The sequence below is a fragment of the Lissotriton helveticus genome, chromosome 1_1 (genome assembly GCF_964261635.1).
Source record: "Lissotriton helveticus chromosome 1_1, aLisHel1.1, whole genome shotgun sequence".
NCBI lineage: Eukaryota > Metazoa > Chordata > Amphibia > Caudata > Salamandridae > Lissotriton > Lissotriton helveticus.
In genome coordinates, this window is record NC_136057.1 from 655423600 (window position 1) to 655442535 (window position 18936).

At 43.4% G+C, this 18936-nt stretch overlaps 1 protein-coding gene and 1 long non-coding RNA gene across 2 annotated transcripts in view; one reads left to right on the plus strand and one right to left on the minus strand.

Annotated features, from left to right (window-relative positions):
- The window catches only part of PCLO (piccolo presynaptic cytomatrix protein), a 1621199-nt gene that overhangs the window by 287477 nt on the left and 1314786 nt on the right, over positions 1-18936 (minus strand). Inside the window, exon 21 of the mRNA XM_078674179.1 lies at positions 703-897. Within this exon, the coding sequence (XP_078530305.1) occupies positions 703-897 (195 nt within the window). The remainder of the gene's footprint in view (positions 1-702; positions 898-18936) is intronic.
- Positions 1-18936, plus strand: part of LOC144815422 (uncharacterized) — a 210661-nt gene that overhangs the window by 65844 nt on the left and 125881 nt on the right. The window lies entirely within an intron of this gene.

The following is an 18936-nucleotide window of genomic DNA, read 5'->3' on the forward strand; positions in this document are numbered from 1 at the left end:
TGCCTTCTACATGCTTCCATGATTTTCAGATGTCTACAGCTCTTCTCTTTTCCAGAGGGATCTTTAAGGTGCTGCACCCACAAGGGCTCCAATCTATTGGTATAGTTAAAACCAAGCTGCTTTCATGGGCTTCTCTGGAGAGGAGAACCTCGGCAACATGGAGTATTTAGAGAGCAAATCAAATATGCTGATAATAGCATTGCAGCCAAGATGGATTCCTGTCATCACAAGCATGCATGCATGTCATGGTGGAACAAGAGCGAGGTTCCCCATTGTCGTCTCTCCACACCACCCGCAGTAATGTGCCAGTTGAGTGGTTATTGTCCACTCAACCAAGAAAACTGAAATTTGTTGAGACATTTAAAATCACGGATACAACAAAGGACAGAAAGTCGCCTTTCCGTGCGGACCGTTTAAGCATCACAGCAAGGGCTGAATGAAATGGACAGTTGACACGTTCCACAGTGAAACGAATAAACAAAGGAGAAACAGCCAGTTTCTTTGCAGTCTGACTACGTAAAGAAGAGTGCTAAAGAGGTAGCACACGTTGCTTCAATCCCGCATTTACACAAAAGGGACAGGACATAGAGTCGACACAACGTCATACAAACACCAAACAACCACAGGGCGGAGGAAACAATAACAAAAGGCAACAGATGAACATTAAGCTGCCATGCTGAGGAATTTATTTGCTTCTTTTACTTGGTTGAAGGCGAAGCTGTTGGACAGCTGCTTCGGCGGCAGCAATTGCTACCCCAGCGTCTTCCAGGTGGGTCTGAGTGACGCTAGTTTTGCTTTGGCTACGTGATGGTCCGTGGGATCGCAGGTGTCCTTCTGAGGAAGACTTGGAGCTGCCAGGACTGCTGTGGGATTTTTCAATGGTAGGCACCTGCATGTCTGAAAAGCAAAACATATTTAAAAATGTCAAATTCATCCATACTTGTACATATAAAAGCTGATTGAAACGGAATGTCGTTGATTCAAATTTGGATCAACACGTGTCTGTAAATTTGATAGCTGGACCAGTGATCCATACTGACCTTGAATGATAATACAACGTATGGATTGCAGTGGTTCTGGACGCATTTATTTACGAAACAGAGACTGACAAAACACATCATTTGTTAGGCTCGATGACTCACTAACGTGGGACATTAATTACTAAACTAGGCACGAATCGCAACAAAAAGAACCAGAAAGTGGGCATTAATTACCTACTCTGGCCTCTAACACACTTGCAACCTAGAATAGCGCATAGAAGCGAATGCTAACGCGCCAAACTTTACCAGATTCCAGCTTCCACTAATGACCGTGAGCATACATACATCCCAGGTAATGAAAGTCGTCGAAACAGTTCAGAACCATTCCAGGTAGTGAAAGTGGGTAACACAGTTAAGAATAAAGGCTTGTACTGGCAGTCTAGGTCAGCAGACATTGTAGATAGTACACTAGGAGATCATTAACTTTGCTACTCAGTTAAGATATAAATATGGGAATTTGCACCACTAGATGGCCATACTGTGGGTCGTATGCAATACAGGAACTGTGATACTTTCCTGGAAATAAAACACCCATTCACAACCTTTTAGAAATTGGCGGAGGCCTAATATTTGTGCTAATTGAAATAGATGAATTAATAAGCAATTGCCACTAGTTCCTCAAATGCTGTTTACGTTATTGAACAGACAGGGTTGAAGGGAAGAGATGGTGAAATTATTTGCACAACACAGGTTTCTGTATGTTCCCACTCCATTGTGCTGTTCTGCACCAAAGATCCCACTATTTTGAATGCCACTACGTGCAATGTCATGTAGGTGAAGTGGTATGTGGAATACGCACACAACAAAGTGATCTCACAAGCTAGTTATCCAGATATGAAAAGTGAAGGGTGAGAACATTTTTCACCTGAGGGCTGACAGAAGGGCAGTCCACAGTGACGGCTGGCTGGGAACGGTGGTGGTGCCGGGCAGGGGTGTGAGGGATTGGGAGGGTGTTTGAAAAAGAAAAACTAACCAAAAAAACACTTACCTTTTCCACGGCCGCAGTTTCTCCGTCGTTCCTTCTCGTACTGGGTAGTACAGAACCTGGAAGCACAGGGTTCTCCTAATCCAATCACAACTCTGCAATGCAGTGCTGTGATTGGTTCCCCTAAGTCAATCACAACGCTGCAATTCAGCGTTGTGATTGGTCTGAGTGCCGTGGATTGGCGCTCAGATGGCTGGGGGCCTGGGCATGTAACAGCCACCTGAGCAATGCAGTCTCTTGGGGAACATGCTAAATGCGCATGATACTTTGGCCGGGCCATGCCGGCCGTCCAAGCAGTCATGAGCACTTTGAGAGGGTGTCCTCACCACTCCTCCCAGGCCCGACCCCAGCCCCACCCGCTCAAACTCAGCCCCAGAGCAAAGAACAATAAAATGATTGATTGAGCAAGGATTCACATGTAAAGCGACTTGCTTGTACTCATGAACCTCGAATAACGTTAATAAAGTAACCAACATGTTCATTTTACTAATTTTGCATATTTCACCTTTACACGGGGTGTCCGAGAGAAGCTTGCTTATGTGTTTACTAATATTAATACGCTTGCATCAAATATGGCCGCTGCTACGCGGGAATTTAGACTGCGCATGCGTCGGTCATACCCATGTGACGTGACGTATTCGTTGTCTTGGTGGGAAACTGTTTGCACTTGCGCAGTAGAGCTAAGACGGCTGCTTTGTGTTCTCACATGCGAAAAGCTTGCACTGCTGCTTTTGCCAAGCTGTTTGTTCTGCCTAAATCCTAATGCTATAGTTATTATAAATTAATGGGTATAGTGTAGAGATTCATGGTATACAGTGAAATCATTTATTCTGTGTTTTAAAACTGTTTCCTTTTACCTTTCATGTATCGTAATCTTTGGGGCCTGAGAGAGGGGAATACTCCATTTTGAAAGTCCCTTTGCACACGGCACGCTACGTGAGGAGGGCTGAAATCACTTGTCATTGAAACCCAGCCAGATGGCAACTCCAGCCAAGATGCACCTGGGAAGACGAACCCTAACCCAGCCAGAAGAAGCTGAACTGTACTAAAATTATTACATTGTATACAATGTTAAATTTCTCCATTGTTATGTGTAAAGCATATGTCATGAGAACCTGAAATTTAATGGGCGTAGATGAAATTTAAATAAGGAGACTGAGAAAGTTCAAAATGTAGGTGGTGTGATGACCTGTGCTGGTCTTAACTTTCGGTGGTCCGGTTCTGATCCAAATCTGGCTTTCCTGTCCTGATTCTGACCTGCACTTGCTGGCCTACTGGCGTTTGCAACTTTCAGGGTTTCTGTTCTTAACTGACCCGTGGCCAGGGTTGGTTTTCACACCATTCTAGGTAAATATAAATCACTGTGGGTAACAAATAGCATATTTGCGTCCTTTTCTTACCCTCCCCTTAATCTTGCTAAAGGTATAATTGCATATGTTCCTTTTTCTTCCCCTTCCTTTATGATACATAATAAATCATAAATCTTGTCGTTATTAGCATGTTCCAATTTTTCCCCTACCTTATAGTTGGATGTTAAGTACTGCTCACGAATAAGTAGATGATCCCTTTCTTTACCCTCCCTTTAAGGAAAACTGAAGTGTGTATCCTGAATTATTAGCGTGTTCCTTTTTCTTACCTTCCCTATAGCTACATGGTAAACCCAGTTTCGTCATTACATTTTATGTTCCCTCTTTTTACCCACCCTTTTGAAAGTGATTAAACGGTGGCTTATAGCATGTTCCTTATTTTCCCCATCCATTAGAAAATACCATTTCAAGTCTGATTTCTATATGTTCATTTTCAGTATGCTCCTTTTCCTTACCTTACCATTAGAATACTAAATGGTTGGCATAATATATCTTTTGCATAGTTATACGCTCTTCATGATTCTGATTATTGAAAGCTTGCTTGCTGGAAACCTTTGGTTTATGACTTTTGATGAAGATTAGATAAAGGTTTTCAAAACTTCTCGAGTCTGTGGTTATTACATGAGTGCCTATTGTCGTTTTGCTACCATCCCTATTATGCTATACTCCCTGATCCCATAGGTTCGTGGATACCAGTGACCAGGAGTGTAAGTCAAAAGGTATAGGACCTAGGAAATACTAACATACTGATAGCCAGTGCTCAGGTTACCATGTACTGAGAAAATAAGTAGTGAAAATGGATATGGGCCCAGGTGAGCATCTGGAAAAATTATAGACGGGTGACCTGTGCGCTCTATCAGTATAATTTTTCCGGTAGCAGAAGGAATGGTTAGGGATTAGTTAAGATAGGTAGGTAGGTAATTTGCTGCTAACTGTGAAAGTTAAAATTGCTGCTAAATAAGTATTGATCGATCAAATGTAAATCGTTTTGAAATGTTCTGAAATGTTTTGAAATATTACTGATGTGCTGCTATATTGATCTATGTATTAACAAAACCCATTTGTGATTGTTATATGTTTGTCTGGAATCCCCGAGGGCAGAATAGCGGGTGGTAAAGAGAAGCCACATCGCGGTGAGGTCAGTGGCTCGAGGAAAATTAGTGCATGGTTGGGCAGAACTGGAAGCACTAATTAGGGGTTTCTGTATGAATGACATCTAAATGATAGCAAAGAGTTCGCTGGGAAAACTTACATTGTGATATCACCTAGAAAGGGTCACACGGAAGGAGTAGCAGGTTTGTCTGAGCTTGATTGATAGCAAAGGGGTTCGCTGGTGAAACTTTGGCCTTAGTATATATCCCCGAGTGGATGAGTCCAAAGGAGTAGCAGGTTCTCTAATGCTTGTGTGAAGGTTAGGCAGAAGAGATCTATCCGCAGTATATGAAACGTAAACAGAAGGGATTTACTTGCAGTGAAATAAATCTTTCCTTTCTAGACACTCGAGTACGGTGGCGAATGTTTTGCGTTGTAAATTAAACAAAGCACTTTCACTTTAAAATAAAAGGATTGAGTTTTCATTACCTTGTGAAGGAGGGAGTCAGTTGCGAAGCTGCGATGACGTCACTTTGAGCCGCGCTGGTATTGGTCGAGACAGCGAGTGTGTAGCTGAGATAGCATTGTAAAGGAGGGGTGAGCACAGGAGCGTGGGAACTCGTCTCATGAGAAAGGCCGTGCACTCATTGGTTGAAATTATTTGAAACCTCAACGTTGGTTGGTTACAGAGAAATAAAAGACGCGTTACTATTGGAAGTATTCGGTAAACAGAAATTAGTATTACCGCATAAGTTAAAACTGTGAGAAGTATATGTGGTATCCAAGTCATCCAGAGATTCGAACTGATCCAAGATACCAGGGATTTGCTAGAAATCAGGCGATAAGAGGCAGACCTCGCAATATATACGGAAGCAAAAGAAAATTGTCACTCGTAGACAAAGTTAAGAATTACTTTAAGAAAGACAAGCCCATTAAAACTAGAGAAGGAGTCATTATTCCACCACCAAACACTCCCGCATCATTTATGATGTTTGATAGAGGTTACCACTCTTGTGTATGGTTGGAGAATTGGGTGGAATATACTAAAGATGATGGAATTTTAGCATTTCCCTTAGAAGGTACATTTAATGGGAGAATTTTGTTCAACTTGAGGACCCGAATGAATGATTTACATCCCAGACCTAGATTGACGCAATATGAGGCCTTGGAGGAATGGGAAATAGAGGCTTTTGAGCGAGACAAGCCCAGAATTGACAAGGGCCTAAGTACATTTTATCCCAAGGTACAGAGAGAATTCCGAGATAAAAAAATGAAACAGTGGAGACAGAACATGTTAGTAGAAGGGCTATACCCTGTACTGACATTAGGAGAGCCCACGGGAGGTAAGAAGACAGAGAAAACAAAACATTTAATGACCAGTGGTGATTCAGACGATGATTACCTGGAGGATTTTTTAATGAAGAATCCACCACCTTATAATGAGGAAACCAGATTCCTAAGTACGAGGAACCCATTTCTGAAACCAAACTATAACGAGGGACCAAGTATGGTAAATCCAAGTGCTCCGAGTTTTAACCCTCCCTTGATTCCGCAGATAGTACATGAAACTTCCATGGAAAAGGTATTACAGGACAGAGAACGAGAGGCTTTAGTCAAACAAAGAACTGAATGAATCCAGGAAATTTCCCAATTAAATACCAGTCCTGAAGCTCTGACAATCCCAGTAACTATTGGCCCAGTTGTTCCCTTGTACGGGGATAAGCAAGCTAGTCCAAAAGCTCCAGTTGTAACTACATCTGCAGCCGAGAAAAGAGCCCATGGTAATAGATGACCAGGCAAGTGAATGTGAATCCGTAATTTCTTTAATGGACTTACCAATAAGGGAACCAGAAGGCAGTTCAATGAGAAAGAACACTCCTTTAAGTTCAAGAGAAGTCCAGATTGAGTCATCTTCTGGTACCAGAAGTGCCACGGTAGTGACTCCTGAGGAAATAGACCGATGGACCAGAGAACTAGAGAAACCAAATCCCCAGCCAAAACCATTAGATATATATATAAACTAAGAATAGAATTGGAGGAACTGATGCCTGGGAATGTGGGTTTGGTCAAACTGAACACTCTTAGTGAAGAGGAATTATTATTCATTTGCAAAAGTATCACCCGAAATACCAGAGTGTACCATGAAAAATTAAAGGACATCGCAGCTAGCATGGGAATAGACATTGGCAAATCTAAAGTGTTGCAAAAACCCTACAGAGCAGAATTCTCTGACAAAGATTTAGAAAACATGAACGTGTCAGGGAAAAAGGTACAGATAAGGGAATTACTAAACTTGTTACAAAAATGGGGAGAATTAGAAAAGTGGAAAGCCAGGTGGGCAAAGAAAAAAGAAGAGATTAGATCAAAACAAATGACTTCTGAATATGTTTTAAAAGAAGCGGAAAAAGTGGAAAAATTATATCCTATGCGAGAAGTACCAGGTGGAGGATATGTACATGTGCCATGGTCCCGACAGGATATTGTATCCTTTACAAATGATTTCCCAAAATTGCGTGAGAAACCTGTAGAATGGTACAGGCAGGTTGAGAGATTTGTGAAAGTTTCAAAATGCCTTCTGAAAGACTTGGATGGATTCTTTAACATTGTAGATCCCGTAGATTTGTGGACAGAGTGTACAATTGCTGTTGATTGGCCTAGTGAAGAATACCCCAGAGACCAAAAGACAGGGGCACCTTCTGAGGATGTTATGAGAAAATATAATCAGGTGATGTTGTACCTGAAAGGAAAGGTGCCTGCAAAGGAGAATGATTGGACCCGAATAGATAGAACTACTCACAAGCGAGATGAAACTGTACTTTCATACTATGAACGTCTGTTACAGGTGTTCACGACGTACAGTGGCCTGGACAATATCGAAATGAAAGACATGACCCACTTCATATATCGATTCGTGTTAGGGTTAAGGCCTGAGATCTCACAGTGGATCAAAGACAATAAAATCTGTTGGCAGGCTAAGCCAATTGATGAGGTCCTAAAATATGCTAAGTACTGTGAAGATGAGCTGGAAAATAAACGAAAAGAGTTGAAAGAAAAGGTCATGTGGGCACAGGTAAAATTAGCAGAGCACCAGGAACTGCAGTTAAACAAAGTGACTAGTAACCAGAATCAGGGAACTGGAAATGGGGGAAAGCCGAGGGGAAAAATGAGCAGAGAAGAGGCGAGAAAAAAGTTTCCCTGCCACGGGTGCGGAAAGGTGGGACACTGGAGGGACGAGTGTAAGGCTGTGCAGAATGGTAATGTGCAAATTAATGATTTAAATCACAGACGCAGAATGAGGTACCACGGAAGACCCAGCAGCAGGTAAAGCAGAATCAGTTGCCTCGTGCACCTAGGCCAAATTATAGGAGCAAAGCACAACAGGGTGAAGACACCACAAATTGAGAAGGAAGGGAGGATAGAGATGCAGCAACTTCACAATTTCTGTTAAATGACACATTCCTCTGTGACAAACCTTACTGACGGTACCTGAGTGGGGAAGACGAGGAGTGCGTGCTTGGCGCCTCCTTGCCGGTGGACCAGTCAGGGCCATACATTGAAGGAAAGGTTGAAGGAAATGATGTCACCTTTCTGTTGGACACTGGTGATACCCGTTCTACTGTGAGAACAGTGGACGTTCCAAACCTACCCCTCTCAGGAGAAGCAATCCAAGTTGTGGGTGTTTCTAATAAACAGATTAGTACCCCAGTTACAGAACCCATGGAAGTCAGAATAGGTAATTTTAAAGAAATGTACAGATTTGTTGTCTGTGATTCAAGTCCGGTGAACTTGTTAGGACGAGATTTGTTCTGCAAAACGAATTGTACCATCTTTTGCACTCCAAATGGCGTTGAAATCCAAACCCCAGATGAAGACGGAATTTACAAATTAATGTTAGCAAGACCAGAGACAGAAATTAAAAGGCTGACAATACAAGACTTACCAGAAGAACTCCAACAGACAGTGAAACCGGAGGTATGGGATTTTACTGGAAAAGCTGTAGGATTAATGGCAAATGTTGACCCAATTAAAACCATAAAGGAAGATGCAGTTTACCCAAATACTCGACAGTATAAAATGAGTGCAGAAGTGAGAGCAGGGGTTGCTATTGAAATAAAACGGTTGCTGGCGGCAGGCATTTTGCAGGAAGTGTTGAGCAGTCCTTGTAACTCTCCCATAATTGGCATAAAGAAACCAAGTGGTAAGTACAGGGTAGTACAGGACCTGCGCAAGGTTAATAAAACTGTTGTTCCTTGCTGTCCAGTTGTGCCCAATCCTGCAGTGATTCTATACCAAATACCATGGAATGCTGGATGGTTTACCGTCATTGACTTGTGTCATGCATTCTTTTCGATTCCATTGCATCCAGACAGCAAATTTATTTTCTCATTTGAATTCGACAGTCATGTCTACGTCTGGAATCATGTTCCTCAGGGGTACACAGAGAGTCCTTCAATTTTTAATCAAATTCTGAAAAAATGCCTTGAATCTCTGATATTGCCCGGAAAGTCAGTCCTGGTGCAATACATAGACGACCTCTTGGTGGCGTCTAAAAGCAGGAAAGACTGTGTTGTTGACACCATTGTCTTATTGAACCATTTAGGTGAAGGAGGACATAAAGTGTTGCCAGAAAAACTACAGTTCGGTACCTCATCAGTAAAATACCTGGGGTACTAGATAGAGAGAGGTGTCAGGAAAGTTACCACAGAAAGAATTAGAATAATTCGAAACATGGAGCTGCCCAACACCCAGAAAGAAATCAGAATATTTCTTGGAGTTGTAGGATACTGTAGGCAGTGGATTTGGGGATTTGCAGTCCTAGCAAGACCATTGATAAAAATGACAAAGAAAGGAGCTAAGGACCCATTGGAGTGGGATGACGAAAGCATGACAGCTTTTGTGAAATTACGAGAATGTATGTGTACCGCTCCTGCATTAGAAATGCCTGACTACTCAAAAGAGTTTGCACTATTTTGTGACACACGAGACAATTGTGCACTTTCAGTCCTGACCCAAATTCATGGCTTAACAAGACGTCCAGTGGCATATTTTTCTTCCACATTGGACCCAGTGGCAGCTGCATTACCCAGATGCCTGAAAGCAGTAGCCGCAACATGCATGAGTCTTGAGCAGAGTGAATCCATTGTTATGGGACATCCTGTAACAGTGTATGTTTCACATGCAGTTGTAATTTTGCTGACAAGAACAAAAACCCAGTCTCTCACACCTAGGGGCTCATTACGATCGGACGGACTTGAGTCTGTCCGCGACCATCGAGGAGGAGGGAACCTCCGCATGGCCTGCGGCGTTCCCTCCTCTCCAATTAGGATGTGACCGCCACCCTGGCGGTCACATCCTCTATTTTTAACATTGCGGCGGGTGCAAGCTGCACCCGCCGCAATGTTAAAAATGCATACATTGCATTTGTATGCAGAAAGCGGCAGGCACCGCGCGGTGCCTGCCGATTACTGCATACAAATGCAGGGGGGTACCATAGGTACCCCCCATGTGCAGCCCCCACCCCCCTTCACCCAGGGGGCCCGCAACGGGCCCCCGCAGTGAAGCTCCGTATGCTTTTCCATGGCGGAAAACCCGCCGTGGAAAAGCATTTCTTTTTGGGCTTCCTAATATGGCTGGCGGTGTCTGAGAGACATCGCCACCATATTAGGGCTTTTCCGTCGCGGTTGTAAGCCAACCGCGGCGAAAAAGCTGCGGACGTAAACCTGGACCCACCAGCCATCCTAATGTGGCGGTGGGTCTTTGGTGGGTCCGCTGCGGTTTTTCCGTATCCTCCGGGCCGGCGGTGGCTTCCGCCGGCCCAGAGGATACGGAAAAACCGGTATCCTAATCTGCCCCCTAGTCGGCTGACTATGTATGAGAGAATCCTTGTAGGTGCAGGAACCGTAACCATTGCCAGATGTAATATTCTGAATCCAGCTACCCTACTACCTAATTCACTACCAGAAGAAGTGAAGGGAGAAGTTGAACATGACTGCATTGATCTGTCCAGTATAGCACAAAACCACGCGCAGACATAAAAGAAGAGCCCTTAACTGATGCGGATTATGAACTGTTTGTAGATGGCTCATGCTTGGGACATGAGGAGGGAGGCCTAAGCGCTGCTTACTCAGTGTGTACTTTGGGAGGTCCAGTTGAAGCATCCTATTTACCTGGAGTCAAATCTGCACAAGTAGCTGAATTGGTTGCATTGGCAAGAGCCTGTAAATTTGGGAAAACTGGAAAGTAACCATATATACTGATAGCCAGTATGGTTACGGGGTTGTGCATGACTTTGGCCAATTGTGGATGCAAAGGGAGTTTCTGACTTCTTCGGGTACTCCTATTAGTAATGGAAATTATGTACAAGATTTATTGGAAGCAATCCAGTTACCAAAAGAATTGGCTGTGGTCAAGTGTGCTGATCATAAATCTGGCAATGACAAAGTGACAGCAGGTAATCGATATGCTGACCAGTTAGCCCAACATTGTGCAAAGTACAAAATGGCTATTAACATAAAGGTTGGGGGAAACGGACACAGCAGCCAACTTATGATGCTAGAAGGAATAAACACATGGGAAGAAGTGAGAGATTTACAGGACACAGCAGAGCCCAAAGAGAAAGAAAATTGGAGGAAATTTGGTTGTCAGACGAGGGATGAAGATGGTGTCATTGTTTACCTTGATGGTATGCCTGCGTTGCCAGACTGTCTGCTTGCTCCTATGGCTAGGTTGATACATGGAGACACACATTTGGGAAGAGATGCTATGATACGCATATTTAGACAGGCATGGTTCATCTCGAAATTCAGAAACATAGCAGAGGCACTCTGCCGGAGGTGTCTGGTTTGTCAGCAATTTAACCCAGGAAAGAAAACGGTAGTGTTGCCAGGAAAGATTGGAAAGGCAGAGGGCCCTTTCATACGATTACAACTTGATTTCCTTCAGTTGCACCCTTGTCGAGGAATGAAGTACATACTTGTCATTGTCTGCCTGTTTTCAAAATGGGTAGAAGCCTACCCTGCATGCAGAAATGATAGCATCACTGTAGCCAAATTGTTACTTTGGGAACTTATACCTCGGTACGGATTTCCAGTTACAATTGAATCTGACAGAGGACAGCATTTCCATAGTGAAGTGATTAGGCAAATTTGTGAAGCATTCAAAATCACACAGAAACTGCACTGTGCATATCGCCCAGAGGCTTCTGGAGTGGTAGAACAACTGAATGGCACTATCAAATCAAGATTGGGAAAAATTTGTGAATCCACTCAAATGGACTGGCCAGATGCTTTGCCCCTTGTTTTAATGGGACTTAGAAGTATTCCAGACCGGAACACGGGCTTGAGTCCCCATGAAATACTGATGGGAAGAGCAATGCGGCAAGCATGGGTGCCAGGATACAAACTGATAAGCATATCTGATGATTTGGTAATAGAATACTGCAAAGAACTGGCTGACCAAGTGTGTTCTATCTTTCACCAGGTTGGTGAAGACGCTGTCGCCAGACCAGCCACTCTAGCACATGACCTAAACCCAGGTGATTGGGTCGTAATAAAGAAACATACTCAGAAAAAGTAATCCTGGTTACCACCACAGCTGTGAAATGTGCAGGAGTACCACGGTGGATCCATGCCAGCCATATGATGAAAGTGACTGAACCTGAAGAAACTGAGGCTGAAGGTTGTGCAGCTGAAGGATCTCAAGAACCTGATCCAGAAGTAGCTGAGGAGGAACAATCGAGCTCCAGTCAAGATGATTGGGTCCCAGAAATCGACCTGACTATAGATCCTGTGAGAACAAGAAGACAAACCTATTTAGATAGACAGTGGGAAAGTGAGGATGAGATAGGTATAGAGGGAGATACTCAGATCATCGAAATTCAAATCAAATCTGATACTGAGGAGGACCAGATAGGGAAAGAGCAGGTAATCGACACTCCGAGAACTCCTGAGCCAGAAGAGGGGCAGATAGAAATTAGGGCGGAGGTTCAAGTGGAAGAAAATAAAAAGTTCGAAGAGCTTGAACAGGACCAGACAGGAATAGACAATTGTGTTCAGGAAGAAGAAGAAACCTGAACCCTGTACATACAACTAAAGATGTAGCAAAATACATGAATGAATATTTTCTAACTGTAGGTAAAATAAACATAGATGAAGCACACAAGAATAATTTAACATGTTTATTACACGAAAAAAAAAATATTTCTGAATATGGTAGAGAAAAGAAGAGAAAGTTTCCAAAGGAAAGCAAAGGACATGAATCAGAAAATTCCTAAATGGGCTGAAAGCATAGGCAGCACCTCAATTGGTGGGGCTAATGCTGCTATTTTGCTGGATTTCAAAAAGAAGGGGAAACTTTGTCTTCACAGAGAAAGAACCGGTTATTATAACAATATATTCATTGGTTCCAGTGAGTGCGAGCACAATTACAAGGTAATTGGGGGCTGGGGTTTCAAAGATGGGTCAGAGCCTGTGTTTCCTGGAATTTATTATATATGTGGGAACAAGGCTTATTTCAAATTACCCGACCATTGGTACGGGAGCTGTTACTTTGGTATTGTCTTCCCAAAGATATACCATGTGGGTAAAATCACTGGAAGCAATGAAAAAACTAATGAATTAGTACGTAGTAAAAGAGAAAGGGTTGGTGAAATAGTAGGTGATATTTTTAGTGCATTGATACCTACAGTGGGAGTGGCTCTGAATACACACAGAATCTGCAAATTGTCAACAGTAGTAGATCGGTTATCAACTGACACTGCTGGAGGTTTCCTGATGGTCAATACCCAATTGGTTGCGATCAGATCAATGGTTTTACAAAATCGACTTGCTCTTGACACATTAATGGCGAAAAAGGGCGGAGTCTTCAGAATGTTGAAAGCGCAACATTGTTGCACTTACATACCAGACAAAAGTGTGGAAATTAAAGGGTATGTGAGAAACATTACAAATTTGGAAAAAGAGCTTAAACCACTGGAGGTTGACAGTGCATGGAAGAGAAGATGGTCTCTCTGCTGTAGGTAGTTGGTTTTCTAATTTAGGTAAGCGTCTTGTGAGCAAAATACTGATGCCAATAGCGGGAATAGGTCTACTAGTGTTCATAATATTAATTTGCTGCAAATGTTGAAAACACAAAAAGAAATATTCAGTGAATAGGCGAGGAGTGAAAAGAAATGTCAAAGAGCTCGTATCAGAAGAATTGAATAATCAGATTTATAAAGGGATGAAAAATTCTCATCCTAATAAAAATGCTGAGAAAAAGCTAAATAAAAAGTTTGAAGAGATTGAAATGGGTGAAATGTGAGAAGTTGGCATCTGGTTCAATTAATTGTGATGATATAAAATATCATCAAAGAGGGGATTGATGGAGCAAGGATTCGCATGTAAAGCGAATTGCTTGTACTCATGAACCTCGAATAACGTTAATAAAGTAACCAACATGTTTGTTTTACTAATTTTGCATATTTCACCTTTACACGGGGTGTCCGAGAGAAGCTTGCTTATGTGTTTACTAATATTAATACGCTTGCATCTAATATGGCCACTGCTACGCGGGAATTTAGACTGCGCATGCGTCGGTCATACCCATGTGACGTGACGTATTCGTTGTCTTGGTGGGAAACTGTTTGCACTTGCGCAATAGAGCTAAGATGGCTGCTTTGTGTTCTCACATGCGAGAAGCTTGCACTGCTGCTTTTGCCAAGCTGTTCGTTCTGCCTAAATCCTAATGCTATAGTTATTATAAATTAATGGGTATAGTTTACAGATTCATGGTATACAGTGAAATCATTTATTCTGTGTTTTAAAACTGTTTCCTATTACCTTTCATGTATCGTAATCTTTGGGGCCTGAGAGACGGGAATACTCCATTTTGAAAGTCCCTTTGCACACGGCACGCTACGTGAGGAGAGCTGAAATCACTTGTCATTGAAACCCAGCCAGATGGCAACTCCAGCCAGAAGAAGCTGAACTGTACTGAAACTATTACATTGTATACAATGTTAAATTCACCATTGTTATGTGTAAAGCATATGTCATGAGAACCTGAAATTTAATGGGCGTAGACGAAATTTAAATAAGGAGACTAAGAAAGTTCAAAATTTAGGTGGTGTGATGACCTGTCCTCCTCCTTTGTCCAATCGAAATTGGGGATCCTTACACTTGCAACATTGGGGGTGGTACACTGACCTGGAAAATAGTATAACTAGCCTAGGTTTAGCTAGAGAAATTGTCCGACTTGTCCGAATAGCTGACCTGTCACTGACCCAACGCACTCAATAGCTGATCGAGAACAGAGGTGCTGCGGAGCACTCTGTCAGAAGACTCGCTGACCCAATCGGGGTTCTGGACCTGAAGTGCTGGCGAAGCACTTTGCTGGGGAATTCGATAACCCAATCGGGGTTCTGACTGATAGCTGCAGAGTAGCACAGGCTTTGCAACTGAACTGCAGGTGCTGGTCTCAACTTTCGGTGGTCCAGTTCTGATCCAAATCGGGCTTTCCTGTCCTGATTCTGACCTGCACTTGCTGGCCTACTGGCGTTTGCAACTTTCGGGGTTTCTGTCCTTAACTGACCCGAGGCCAGGGTTGGTTTTCACACCATTGTAGGTAAATATAAATCTCTGTGGGTAACAAATAGGATATTTGCGTCATTTTCTTAACCCTTCCCTTAATCTTGCTAAAGTTATAATTGCATATGTTCCTTTTTCTTCCCCTTTCTTTATGATACATAATAAATCATAAATCTTGTCGCTATTAGCATGTTCCAATTTTTCCCCTACCTTATAGTTGGATGTTAAGTACTGCTCACGAATAAATAGATGATCCCTTTCTTTACCCTCCCTTTAAGGAAAACTGAAGTGTTTATCCTGAATTATTAGCGTGTTCCTTTTTCTTACCTTCCCTATAGCTACATGGTAAACCCAGTTTCGTCATTAAATTTTATGTTCCGTCTTTTTACCCACCCTTTTGAAAGTGATTAAATAGTGGCTTATAGCATGTTCCTTATTTTCCCCATCCATTAGAAAATATCATTTCAAGTCTGATTTCTATAGGTTCATTTTCAGTATGTTCCTTTTCCTTACCTTACCTTTAGAATACTAAATGGTTGGCATAATATATCTTTTGCATAGTTATACGCTCTTCATGATTCTGATTATTGACAGCTTGCTTGCTGTAAACCTTTGGTTTATGACTTTTGATGAAGATTAGATAAAGGTTTTCAAAACTTCTCGAGTCTGTGGTTATTACATGAGTTCTTATTCTCATTTTGCTACCATCCCTATTATGCTATACTCCCTGATCCCATAGGTTCGTGGATACCAGTGACCAGGAGTGTAAGTCAAAAGGTATAGGACCTAGGAAATACTAATATACTGATAGCCAGTGCTCAGGTTACCATGTACTGAGAAAATAAGTAGTGAAAATGGATATGGGCCCAGGTGAGGTTCTGGAAAAATTATAGACGGGTGACCTGTGCGCTCTATCATGATAATAAAGTTATCATTTAATTTAAATTTTTTCTGCTCTCAGAGCAGTGGGGTGACGCTCCTCCGCATTAGCGGAGGAGCTGCGCCTGTCAGCCTATCCACAAGACCTGCACCTCACAGAGGCCAAATAAATAATATGGGGAGGTTGGAATTGGGTAGTACTCTGAGCATGTGGAAGGCATTGTACATGCAGCTCTTAACTGCCCTAATCTCTGTGTTTTAGTCTCCAGCAGGTCTTCTGACCCATTTGTCGGGGTGTTGTTGCAAGGCCTCATAAGGGTTCCAGAGGCAGAGAAATGTAGTCTTCAATTACTTGATGGGTTAGGTGGGCCCAGACCTGCTCACAATTGCCTACTGGTACGGGGACAGTGTACTGAGGTGGGGCTTCCACTACCAGGGAAAATAACACAAATATTTAAGCAGCATACACCTTTTTGCTGCTTCGAGGGTTGTTAGAAATGGGGGTGTCTGGTTGGCAGTTGCTTGCACCCTGTCCAAGTAGGTAACCTTTCTTTTAGTCAGGATAAGGGATTACACACCTAAACTAACCCCTGCTCACACCCTGGGTGGCTTGGCACGAGCAATCAGGCCTCGCTCAGAGGCAATGTGTAAAGCATTTGTACATACACACGTAGAAACAGAGTGAAAACACTACAAATGGACACCACACCAGTTTAGAAAAATAACTAATCTTTGTCTAAATAAAACAAGACCAAAATGAAAAAAATTATCAAACACAAGTAAAGATATCACTTTTAAAAGATTAATAATAGTTCAGTCCATAGAAAACAATGGATACATTACTTTTAGCATAAAGCACCTGGGATGCGTCAAAAACAAAGATGAAAACAGATGCAGGGGAGGTAAGGCACTGGATAACAAAGCGATGCGTCGGTTCCTTACTCCAAGGGAGGTAATGTGTCGGTTCCTTATTGTCAGGGGAGGTGATGCGTCAGAGCCTTACTGTGAGGTAAGGTGAGGCTTCGATTTCCAGACACGCAGCCGTGATTTCTTAATGCTGGGCTGCATCAATGTAGAACTGGTACACAGGTGTGCTCCATTGTAAAACCAGACATACTGGGTCAATGCAGAGGAGACTAAACAGACGCTGCATCATGGGGGTGCAATGGACATCGGTAGCAGGGCTCAAGATTCGGGCTGCGGCAATATTGTAGACACTGCATCAATTCTTCGGTTGCAGCATGGTGATGCATTGATTTTTCAGCTGCACAGAGGGGCTGCACTGGAAAAACAGGCACTGGAGAATCCCTCAAGAGGTTCCTATGAGTCCACAAATCCACCAGGTAGGCAACATAACTCTTGTGGTCCTTCACCTGTCTTGTAGGGCACTGGGCTCTACTGGATCAATCACCCACAGTTTATGTCCAGGCTAAATCTCAACCAGAGTAGTATTGTGGTAATATCAGCATTTCATGTCCTAGTGGCTTGCTTCTAGGTTCGCCTGAGTGAGATTCCTGAAGCAGTATGTCTGGTTTCGAAAGGCCAGCATGTAGCTTACTACATCCTGAGGGGGTAATCTGGAAGCACCCTCTCAGCCTTCATTAACTAAACTGATCAGTCATTTCACTGGGTACCTGTACAACAGCTCAAAGGGGCTAAAGCACACCTCTTTCTGTGGTACCTCCCTGTAGGCAAAGAGAAGCCATGGCAAGAAGATGTCCAGACCCCCAATCATGCCTTTCAGGGTACGGTTGAATCTCTCAACCAACCAATTACTTTGGGGGTGGTAAGGAGTGGTGAATTTGTAGTTCACCTCACACTCCTTCCACATGGCCTTCATGCACAGTGACATAAAGTTGGTATCCTGGTCAGATAGCAACTCTTTGAGGAAACCCACATGAGTAAAGATCCCCATGAGTGCCCAGGTGGCGTCACTGTCGTGAGAGGAGTAGCTTTCGGGTATCAGGTGTCATGGTCCACTAAGAGCAGGATAAACCTGTTGCCCACCACTAGAGTCCCACAATCTTGATACCCACCCACTCGAAAGGGGTGCTCATGACTGGGAAAGGTTGGAGGGAAGCCTTACACTTCCCCCGCTCTTGCTGCTTGCCTGGTAAGTTTAACAAGACCTACAAAAAGCATCTGATTGCCTTCACAATTGGGTCCAGTAAAAGAGGGTGACAAGCCTGTCCAAGGTCTTGCCCTGTCCCAAATGTCCTTCCAAATGCGCTTTATTAGTCAAACCCAGTAGAAAGATTCTGAAGCACTGGGATACCACCAGTACATGGGCTGCCCCAGGCTCCGCAACCTCTGGCTCACAATACAGGAGACCATTCTCCCAGTAAATCAAATGTGACCTGGCCTCTTTCCCAGCTGTCTGGTCCTCGGCCTGCAGCCTAAGACCCATGAGAGTAGGGCATGCCTTCTGCTCCATGCAGAACTCTTCTCTGGTGGGACCCTCTTCCTGCTGCCAATGGGTCAGGCCAGGCAAGTCTCCCAGTTGCGCTACCTCTTCCCCTATAGGTACCGGGTCATTCGCCTCAGGTTAAGCCTCCTCCTGGACCGTGGGAATTTCAGGAGATGGTTCCGATGCCCCCTGCTCTTCCTCTTCCAGGCAGTAACCTGGGCCATTGTTTCAGTCTCCAGGTCCTCTTGATTACCCTGGGCTACCATGGACTGTGTGGTCATGAAGGCCCACTCAGGGAATCCCAATATCTGACTGACTGACTGATTTAAGGGCTTATAAAGCGCACTTTTTCCGAGGCGTCCTGGCGCTGGGTGAATATGATGCAGACAACAACACATCTCTAAGACCTTGAGAAGAGCCAGGTCTTTATCATTTTCCTTAAAAAGGCCCTGTTGGATTCTAACCTGATTGTCACAGGGAGGGAGTTCCATAAGATGGATGCTTGGTAAGAGAAACCCTTTCCTCCCCATCTAGCTCTTTCTATTCTAGGGACACAAACTAATCCTGTGTTGGCAGACCTGAGAGAGCGTTGGGGCTGGTA